Source organism: Oryx dammah, unplaced genomic scaffold (assembly GCF_014754425.2).
Source record: "Oryx dammah isolate SB20612 unplaced genomic scaffold, SCBI_Odam_1.1 HiC_scaffold_3, whole genome shotgun sequence".
Taxonomy (NCBI): domain Eukaryota; kingdom Metazoa; phylum Chordata; class Mammalia; order Artiodactyla; family Bovidae; genus Oryx; species Oryx dammah.
In genome coordinates, this window is record NW_024070187.1 from 60,951,810 (window position 1) to 60,963,168 (window position 11,359).

Below are 11,359 nucleotides of genomic sequence, written 5' to 3' on the forward strand. Positions count from 1 at the left end.
CACAACCTAAGACAGCCAGCCATTCACTCTTCCACCAGCCTATTCCCCTCTGCCCCTTTCTGCTTCAACCTTCACTCTAAGTCTCTAAGCTCAACTTTTCCCATGGGAGAGATGATCACCACAAAGCCTTGGCTTTTAGAACCAAAACCCAAGGTTACAAGTGTTGAGCCACCTATGGATTGTCTGCTCTTTGTCAGAAGCCTACCCTGGTCCAACCCACTGAAGCCAAGGAGGCTGCAGTTCAGAACAATGCCATCAGGCAGCAGGAGCTGTCAAAAGAGATTATTCTTTAGGAAAGAAAAGTGTGGGTGGAGCAGGCAATGAGCCACATCGCCAGCCCACAGCATCATTATCAATGTCCTCACCACAGTCCCAAGCAAAATGCTGAGCACATAATAAACTGACCAACCAATATGGGGGAGGGGTCATTCACTGACTGCCACTATGCCTCTGACAATGTACCAAGCACCTCAATCACTTGGGGCACAGTTTCATCAACTATCAGATGGGACCATCTTCACCAACCTTCAGGAGTGCTGTAAGGTCCTATAGGGCAATCTTTGTAAAAATGCTTTGAAAAATATACATCTCAATCAAAAACAATACTGTTGCCTCTCAGATAAAATCCTCTCATACGGTAGAAGTTTCACATAGTTTTCTGGTCCTTTCTCTTTTCCCATTTCACACGATATGGAATCCAGCAACTGCTATTATTTGAAAGCACAATCCCAACTATTACCACTATACTTTCATACCTTCATGGCTCACTCAAATGATGATTAAGAAAATTCATTCATTATTACCAAAAAGACAACAAATAACAACTGTTGGTGAGGGTGAAGAGAAAAGGGAACCGTCATGCATTTGTTGGGTGGAAATGTAAATTTATGCAGACACTACTGAATACAGTACAGAGGTTCTCCAAAAAATTAAAAATAGAGCTACCATATGATCCAGCAATTTCACTCCTAGGTATTTATCCAAAGAAAACAAAAACACTAATTAGAAAAGATATATGTATCACTGTGTTCATTGCAGCAATTTTTATAATAGCCAAGATATGGAAGCAAGCTAAGTGCAATCAATGGATGAATGAATAAAGACGATGCAGTGTGTGTGTGTGTGTGTATGTGTGTATGAATATTACTCTGTCATAAACAAAGAATGAAATCTTGCCATTTGACAACATGGGTGGATCTAGAGGGTATTATGCTAAGTGAAATAAGTCAGGGAAAGACAAGTGCTGCATGATTTCACCTATATGTGGAATCTATAAAACAAGTGAAGAAACATAACAAAACAGAAACAGTGTCATAAATACACAGAACGAACAGGTGGTTGCCAGTGGGAATTGGTGTGGGGAGGGTAGAGAAATAGGCGATGAAGATTAAAAGGTACAAACTTTCAGTTGCAAAATACATGAGTCTTCTATATGAAATGTACAGTGAGGCAAATATAGTCAATAATTATGCAATAACTTTGTATGTGGACAGAGGGTAACTAGACATTATGCTGATCATTTTGAAATGTTTAGAAATATCAAATCACTATGTTCTGTAACAGAAACTAACATATTCTTATAGGTTAATTATACTTCAAAACAAACTCAGAAAGATGAGATTGGTGGTTACCAGAGGGTGGGTGTGGGGGAGAGGGTGAAGGTAATCAAAAGATACAAATGTCCAGTTATAAGATAAATACTAGGGATGTAATGTACAACATGATAAATATAATTGTTTATATATGAAATGTTAGAAGAGTAAGTCTCAACAGTTTTCATCATAAGGAAAAAATTTTTTTCTGTTTCTTTAATTTTGTATCTATATGAGTTGATGAATGTTGACTAAACTTAATATGGTAATTTTTCATGATGTATGGAAGTCAAATCATTGTCATATATCATAATGCCATATGTCAATTATAGCTCAATAAAACTGGAAGAAAAAATAAGAGAAAATGTATTTCACTCAGAAGTGTAAAAAAAAAGAATGCACACATTTTTCAGGGAGGCCTGGCGTGCTGCGATTCATGGGGTCGCAAAGAGTCGGACACGACTGAGCGACTGAACTGAACTGACATTTAAAGACAGTGTGCATCCTAAAAGGTGCCCTGTATAATTTTCATTACATTACAAATGACAAGAAGTATGTATGAAATTCCTAAGCAGGACACAGGTTTTCTGACTCTTGTGTGGCCTTCTCCCCAGAGACATGCCACTGAGAATTTCCAAAGTGCTGTAATCAGAAAATCAGATCTATGAGGGCCCCACTCTTTGTGACCCATGTACTATAGTCCTCCAGGCTCCTCTGTCCATGAAGTTCTCTGGGCAAGAACACTGCAGTGGGCAGCCATTCCCTTCTCCATGGGATCTTCCTGACCTAGGGACTAAACCCAGGTCTCCTGCATTGCAGGCAGATTCTTTACTGTCACAGCCACCTTGGAAGCCCATTAGAGCCCAGAGGCCCCATTTTTAAAATCAAGGCTCAGAGGAGAAAATAATAAAATGGCCCGTCTCAAACCCCTGCAATCCAATTCTCCTAACTTCTACAGCTTTTTTCCTAAGATCATTTTACCAGTTGCCAAACATTAAAGGGTGGAAGGGGTGGGGGTGAAGGATGGACACTAGTGACCACAGCCAAGTTTTCGAAAACAAGTTACGAGAACCTAAGCCACCCTTTGCAGGATTCAAGTATGGGTTTATGGGAGAGAAAAAAGAAAACAAAGCTCAAGATCTGTACAGTCTTGGCTTCATCATGGACAAAACAAAACAAAAAAATATTTACCAATTGACGGCCATATGCTGGGCAGGATGCTGAGGGCTCCTCAGAGAATGAAGAGTCTCAGCCCTCCAAAGTGTATTTGCCTTTACCCTCGGGCATCTGTTGCTCATTGCGGACAAGTGTAGCCATTCAACAGCTGGCCCTGGGTGGAGCAAAGAAAATAGCTTCCACCTTGCTAAAAAGTCAACTCAGCTGGCCAAAGTGCAGGTATCAGGTAAAAGGAAAAACAAAAACAAAACCTCGGAATGGAGCTGGGTGAGACACCGCTGCAAGAGGCAGAACTGCAGAGACTGTAACGCACAGCACCCGCTGAGCGCCCAACCCCAATCAGGCTCCTCCCGCTCCGAGTGGCGAGGGGCTGCGGATCAAATGATCCTGCATCCTGGGAAAGGCAATTTCAATTCTCGGGGTGTCGTGATGTGGGGGCTGCACAAAGGTGGGCGGCGGGCTGGGGATCAGCAGCCCTAGAATGGAGAAGCAGAGTGGAGACCTAGAGGTTTGTGCGATAGTGGGGAGGGAGGTGGGCAGGGCGAGAGCGCAGAGACCGAACAGTCACGCTGCGGCGTATAAAGAGCCGTGGGGATCCCACCGAGGACACCAATTTCGGGGCTCTGCAGCCGCGAAGGGGACTGCGAGGGCGCCGAAGACAGGGCAGGGAGAAGGGTTCGCCAGGGACCAGGCACAACAGCCAGACATTCCTGGGGAAGGGGTGGGACGGGCATCTCTTCCCCGACATACACAGACACACACTCACACCGCCCCACTCCCGGCTGGCTCCGAGTCGCCTCCGCACCCAGCCCGGCGCTGCGGCAGCCACTTACCCTCGGCGCGGGACCGGATCTCCGACACGGTCCTCCGCATGGTGGGCATCGCAGCAGCCGCCGCAGGTGGGTCCTTAAACCAGACCCTGCACCTGTCACGGCGCCGCGCGGGCGGGGAATCTGCCTTCCCTGCGCCGAGCGATCAGCAGCCGCGCGGGCCCTGCCGGCCACCCAGGGCAGCGCCTCTGCCGGGAGAGGCCCTCGCACACCTGCGGAAGGAGGAAGAGACCACGAAGGTGTCCGCAGAGCTCAGCGAGATCTGCCCGCAGCCGCGCAGGGGGCGGCTCGGCGAGGGGCGGAGCTCGAGCCCCGGCGCTGGCGCCGGGGGAGGGGTCGTCGGGGCGCGCGCTCACTCGCTCCCGCGGCCGCGCGGCGGGGAAGGCGGGAGAGGGGCAGGGTGAGACCTGGCGGAGCCTCTTGTCGCCCCGCCCCGCTTTGGACTGTACCACCTGCGGGGGACGGATAGGGGAGCTGCTGGCTTACTCCACCCCGGGCGCCCTCTTTCCACCCCATGACTTCGGCTCTTCCTGTCCTTCCTCAGTACCTTTCAGATTTTTCCAAGACTTGGCCAAAGAGAAAGGCTGCTCTGGCTCCTTCATCCTTGCAAATCCTCTTCTGCCACCCCATGCTTTTAATAACAGTGGGGTCGCCCGTGGTCCGGAGAGTGGGTTTGGGTCTGAGTCGGCAGGAGAGAGGCCAAAGGGGAGAAAGAGCTTGGGCGCACATGGCTAAGTTCCAGCCTGAGCGTGAAGGGGGTCTGCGTGCTCGCCGCCTGGGTGGAATTCTAGCCTCCTCACAGCCAGCAGCCCTCGCGGCCCGAGTCACACCTGCTCTTTCGTCTGGTTCGCAAGCAACAGGCTCTGAGGCCGGGGTCCCTGGGCGCTGATGGCTCCTCCTCCCTCCGGTGCTCCGGGCCGGCCTGCCAGTGGCCCGGGTGCCTCTCGCTAATGCGTGTTCTGCAGCCTGACAAAGCTCTGGACTTGGCATAAAATCCAACTATTGGGCCAGGTGCTTCAAAAAAGGACTTTTTTGGTTTGAGGGTTTTTTTTTTTTTCAGTCAAACCTTCAGGAAGTTGGGAGCAGTTGTTTTACCCAAAAAAGGGAAGAGGCATCCAAGTATACAATCCATGAGTACATTAAATTTTATTTTGCTCCATATTCTAGAAATCACCGACTCAGTGGACATGAGTTTGAGTAAGCTCCAGGAGATAGTGAAGGACAGGAAAGCCTGGCATGCTGCAGTCTATGGGGTTGCAAATAGACACGACTTAGCAATTGAACAAATCTTAGAAATAATCGTAACCTCATTACCTTTTATTTTGTATACAGAGATCTATATTAACAAGTTATCAAAACAAGTATGATATTTATTGCTGATTTCATCTTTTGGATGTAAGGTTTTGTATAGATCCTGATGAGCAGCTAAAATAGCAAGAAAGGAATAAATTGTTAGAAGCTCCTTGCCCTGTTCCTCTAGCACTGGGTGGAAGAGGGCTTTACATGGAGTGAAAAAAGAAAAAAAGTGAAGTCGCTCAGTCCTGTCCGACTCTTTGCGACCCCATGGGCTGTAGCCTACCAGGCTCTTCTGTCCATGGGATTTTCCAGGCAAGAGTACTGGAGTAGATTGCCGTTTCCTTCTCCAGAGTACTCTGGAAAGGTCTAAACAGAGATATAAGTGATTATTCCCAAGCCTCAAGAAAAAATAAAACTCTGCTAATAGCATCATATCTCCATTTGTGGTATTTTTTCTGCCTCCTGCAGGTAGCATTTGCTAATCAGCCCTACCTTTCATTAATTCTGGATCAGGCAGTCGATGCATATTTATGAAGAACTCACTCTAGTTGGCTCTGATTCAGAGGCTGGGGTTAGAACAAAGAAAATATGATTCCAGTGTTCATGAAACATTGCAGGACTCAAAGGTGTTTTTTTCAGTGATGGTGTTGATCTCCAAGTATGGTCTTCTAAAAGTAAGAAATGAGCACACAGCATTTTTAGGACAGTCATCACTGGCCCTTCTCACTCCTTCCAGGTCCAAGATCTTGTATAAAGGCGACTCCCCCTGGCTCAGTGAACCCAAATCTGAAAAAAATTGAAAAGGTAAGTACAACAAGGGAATAGTTGAAAGAAAGAAAGAAAAATCAGTTCTAGAAGTGAACAGAAACCTGAGAAAAGGCAGTGCTTTTGTGATTACTGATTTAGGTGTAATTTTATATAAAGCCAGAACCAGTTTTTAGTCAAAAATAATGCACAGCAACATAACAGTATTTGATTTATGAGCAATAACCTTTGTAATTCTTGTGGACCACCAAATGAAATTCAGTTCTTATTTGTAAATAAGTTCCAGAGATTACCTCTGTTTTCTGTAGAACAATCTGTTTTATATATGTCTGTGTATGTGTGCTTCCTATTAACAACCCATAAGCAAAGTCGATAATGGAAATAACAGTCTTTCATACAGAGAGGAACATTGCATGACCTGGTCAATAACTTACCGTGTCTTTTCCCAAGTTATGCTATCTCTTTACCCGTAATAGCAAGATTACCCTACCTAACTCATTTCTAAACAACAAGTTGTTTCTGATTACTAGACCTTACACGTGTTTTTATTGGTTCAGAACCCTGATTGAAGTTCAGTATTGTACTGACGGCATATTTGTGTATGTGCATTCAGCCATTCAGTCACGTCCAGCTCTTTGTGACCCCGTGGATTGCAGCGTGACAGGCCTCCCTGTCTCTCACCATTTCCTGGAGTTTGCCTAAGTTCGTGTCCATTGCATTGGTGATGCCATCCAGCCATCTCATCCTCTGTTGTCCCCTTCTCCTGCCTTCAATCTTTCACAGCATCAGGGTCTTTTCAAATGAGTCAGTTCTTCACATCAGGTGGCCAAAATATTGGAGCTTCAGCTTCAGCATCAGTCCTTCCAATGAATTGATTTTCTTTAGGATTGACTGGTTTGATCTCCTTGCTGTCCAAGGGACTCTCAAGAGTCTTCTCCAGCACCACACACAGTTCAAAAGTATCAATTCTTCAGCACTCAGCTTTCTTTATAGTCCAACTCTCACATCTGTACATGACTACTGGAAAAACCATAGCTTTGACTAGACAGACCTTTGTGGTAAAGTAATGTCTCTGCTTTTTAGTATGTGTGTAGGTGATCATAACTTTTCTTCCAAGGAGCAAGCGTCTTTTAATTTCCTGGCTGCAATCACCATTTGCAGTGATTTTAAAACCCAAGAAAAGAAAATCTGTCACTGTTTCCATTGTTTTCCTATCTATTTACCATGAAGTGATGGGACCACATGCCATGATCTTAGTTTTTGAATGTTGAGTTTTAAGCCAGCCTTCACACTCTCCTCTTTTACCTTCAACAAGAGGCTTCTTAGTGCCTCTTCACTTTTTGCCATAAAGGTAGTGTCATCTGCATATCTGAGGTTATTGATATTTTTCCCAGCAATCTTGATTCCAAAATGTGCTTCATCCAGTCTGGCATTTCATATGATATACTCTGCATAAAAGTTAAATAAGCAAAGTGACAGTAGACAGCCTTGACATACTCCTTTCCCAATTTGGATCCAGTCTGTTGTTCTACGTCTGGTACTAACTGTTGCTTCTTGACCTGCATGCAGATTGTTCAGGAGGCAAGTCAGGTGGTGTATTCCCATCTCTTTAAGAATTTTCCACTTTGTTGTGATCCACACAGTCAAAGACTTTGGCGTACTCAATAAAGCAGAAGTAGATGTTTTTCTGAAACTCTCTTGCTTTTCCTTTGATCCAATGGATGTTGTCAATTTGATCTCTGATTCCTCTGCCTTTTCTAAATCCAGCTTGAACATCTGGAATTTCTCCATTCATGTACTGTTCAAGCCTAGTTTGGAGAATTTTGAGCGTTACTTGGCTAGTGTGTGAGATGAATGCAATTGTGCAGTAGTTTGAACATTCTTTGGCATCGCCTTTCTTTGGAATTGGAATGAAACTGGATCTTCAGCTTCAGCATCAGTCCTTGTATTCAGGGTTGATTTCCTTTCAGATTGACTGGTTTGATCTCCTTGCTGCCAAAGGGACTCTCAGGAGTCTTTTCCAGCACCACAGTTTGAAGGCATGAATTCTTTGACGCTCTACCTTCTTTGTAGTTTGCCTCTCACACGGTAATTCACCACTAGGAAGACCATAGCCTTGACTGTGTGGATCTTTGTCAGCAGAGTGATGTCTCTGCTTTTCAACATACTGTCTAGGTTTGTCATAGCTTTCCCACCAAAAAGATGTTCTTAGGAACACCGAGAATTAAGAATTTGCCCTACTTGGGAGGAACTCATAACTAATGAGGCAACAGAGGCATGCTCACTAATTTACTACTTTATAACTTACCTAAAAGTGCTTTGGGAACTCATGGCCTGAAGGTAGTTGGAGATGTTCCTGTGAATCCTGCTTCAGATTGAGAAGGAGAAATGCGAAGTTGAATACAATACTACCATGGAATACAAATGCTGGACAGGGCTGGCTGTTATACTCCAAATCCTTTTGCAAAAATGCAGAATAATTGGGTAAATTAGACTTAACATTTAGATAATTATTTCTTTTTTAGGGTGTTAGTTCTAGAAGGTCTTGTAGGTCTTCACAGAACTGTTCATTTTCAGCTTATTCAGCTTTACTGGTTGGGGCATAGGCTTGGATTACCATGATATTGAATGGTTTGCCTTGGAAATGAACAGAGATCATTCTATTGTTTTTTTGAGATTGCATCCAAGTACTGCATTCTGGAGTCTTTTGTTGATATGATGGCTACTCCATTTCTTCTAAGGGACTCTTGCCCACAGTAGTAGATATAATGGTCATCTGAGTTAAAGTCACCCATTCCAGTCCATTTTAGTTCGCTGATTCCTAAAATGTTGATGATCACTCTTGCCATCTCCTGTTCAACCACTTCCAATTTGCCTTGATTCATGAACCTAACATTCCAGGTTCTATGCAATACTGCTCTTTACAGCGTCAGACTTTGCTTCTATCACCAGTCACATCCATAACTGGGTGTTGTTTTTGCTTTGGCTTCGTCTCGTCATTCTTGGAGAAGACTCTTGAGAGTCCCTTGGACAGCAAGGAGATCCGACCAGTCCATCCTAAAGGAAATCAGTCCTGAATATTCATCGGAAGGACTGATGTTGAAGCTGAAACTCCAATACTTTGGCCGCTTGATGTGAAGAACTGATTTGTTGGAAAATACCCTGATGCTGGGAAAGATTGAAGGAGGGAAAAAGAAGGGGACAACAGAGGATGAGATGGTTGGATGGCATCACTGACTCAATGGACATGAGTTTGAGTAAACGCTGGGAGTTGATGTGGACAGGGAGGCCTTGTGTGCTACAGTCCATGGGGTTGCAAAGAGTCAGACATGACTGAGCGACTGAACTGAATTATTTCTTTACTTTAAAATGGAGGTTAAGATATATCACATAATTCTGTCTAGTCACAAACCACCTGATTATTGTAAGAAAATATCTTGTTACCTTTGGTATATAGTTGATATATTGATTCACTGGATGGTGAAGATATTATTATGGTTAAGATATTATTATATTATTATGGCATGGTTAAGATACTGTGTTAATTGGAATTTATGTTATTGGACTTGTAAGCCCTTTTCCTCAAATCTTCCCATCTTGATTGCTGTTTTTCTGTCACCATCCCTTACATGCACCAATACCCCTCCAATGCACTAATATGTTCTTTAAGCACATCTTTTAAAAATATGTCTTACTTCAAGCCATGTTTCGTCTCCATCTCTGCTGCCTATACAGGCCACCATCATCACGCACTTATAGTAGTCTCCTACTGATTTCCTTGCTTTTACTTGTCACCCATTCATAGTTATTATTTTAAAACAAAAGAATTAAAAATTTAATTCCTTTGAAACACAAATGAGTTTTTGTCATTTCTTCAGACTTCAGTGGCTTCCAATAGCACTTGGAATGAAACTCAGGCCCTTTCTGATCTTGCCCTTGCCTGCCTCTCAGGCTCATCTCCTTCTACCTCTTATTTGGTCATTTGGGCTCAGGTTATTCAGTTCCCACCCCCGCTCCCTCTAGCCCCACCGTAGCTGGTATTGAACGTGTTCCTCAGTGCCAGCCACCACCACATTGCCTTAGTCTGTTTTCCTCATAGCACTTATCTCTGAAGTTTTCTTGTTTGTTGGTTTCCCTGCTTATGATAAATAGGTATTGCTCTATTGTCTTATTTATCACAGTTTGTCTAACTTTAAGAACACTGCCTATCATGTGGCTCAGGATCAATAAATATTTGTGGAATGAATGAATGTGCTAAAAAAATGTGTGTACTGTGAATGATCTGGTTCCCTAACATTGGAGACTGGAAATAAGTCAAAGAATAGGTAGTATTTTATTTGAATAGGTAGTAAATCATACCCTTTATAAGCATATATACTGGAATATATTACTTTGTCGTGAAATGATTTAGAACATATTTGCTCTGACGTACTTGATACCAGAAAATGCTTCTGAATACTGTATTGACTTTTGTTAAAATCAAGTGATCAAAATTTTAAAACAGTAGACTGAGTGGAGTAGCTTGTTCTTGCTGTACTGAGTAACAAAACACATATAATACTAAGATGTACATTACTCCTGTTTAAATGAAATAAATTTTAAAATGTAAATTTGTTTTATATAAAAAGACTCAATAGAAAAACATTTTTGAATATTCTCTGGTACATGTAAATTGGTGTTTGATTCACACATAATTTTTTGGAAAAAAAACATTGAATTTTTTCTCAGAAAGTAAATGAGCATTCAAGACAAAACAGGCCTTGTATTGAGATCTTGAATTCAAACTTATTTCAAACTGATAAGAGGTTGAGTAAATGGCCTGATTTTTACTTTAAAAATTTCCATCTTGCAAGAGCCAGGAAGTGAAAATTAATGTTTAATTTAGGAGTAGTGTTTTCCAAAAGCTAACAAACGAATTTCCAATAATGCTGAGCCTTTATAAAATATTATTGTCAAATATACTTCATTGATAGTACATTTAGTGTGGCATTTTCATGAATTCTGACGTTTTTAAAAAGCAGCTTTATTGAAGTGTAATTGACACACAATAAGCTTAATATGTTTAAAGTGTAGAATTTGACAAGTTTGAGCATACATATGGACACCTATGAAGCCATCACCACATTCAAGTTAATAAACATATCCATTACTTCCAGAAATTTCCTATTGCCCCTTGGTATGGTTGTTATGTATAACTAGAGATATATGCACGCTTTCTCTTCATGCATTCAGTGCAGTTAATTGAGTCCCCACCATGTTCTAGATACTGAGCTGGGTATTTAAGACTGAATGGTCAGCTAAACCAGTAGGTTCTGGATCCAGAAAAAATTATGATCAAATAATTATGTTCAGTTCAGCTCAATCACTCAGTCGTGTCTGACTCTTTGCAACCCCATGAACCGCAGCATGCCAGGCCTCCCTGTCCATCACCAACTCCTGGAGTCAACCCAAACCCATGCCCATTGAGTTGGTGATGCCATCCAACCATCTCATCCTCTGTTGTCCCCTTCTCCTCCTGCCGTCAATCTTTCCCAGTATCAGGGTCTTTTCAAATGAGTCAGCTCTTCGCATCAGGTGGCCAAAATATGGATTTTCAGCTTCAACATCACTCCTTCCAATGAACACCCAAACTGAATTCCTTTAGAATGGACTGGTTGGATCTCCTTGCAGTCCAAGGGACTCTCAAGAGTCTTCTCCAGC

At 42.9% G+C, this 11,359-nt stretch overlaps 1 protein-coding gene across 4 annotated transcripts in view; it reads right to left on the bottom strand.

Moving 5' to 3' along the window:
* Positions 1 to 5,731, bottom strand: part of ATP8A1 (ATPase phospholipid transporting 8A1) — a 232,488-nt gene extending 226,757 nt beyond the window's left edge. For all 4 annotated transcript variants that reach the window (XM_040238091.1, XM_040238093.1, XM_040238092.1 and 1 more), the window contains exon 1: positions 3,602 to 5,731. In XM_040238091.1, coding sequence (XP_040094025.1) covers positions 3,602 to 3,650 — 49 coding nt within the window. In that variant the 5' untranslated portion in view covers positions 3,651 to 5,731. The remainder of the gene's footprint in view (positions 1 to 3,601) is intronic.
* Between the last annotated feature and the right edge of the window lie 5,628 nt (positions 5,732 to 11,359).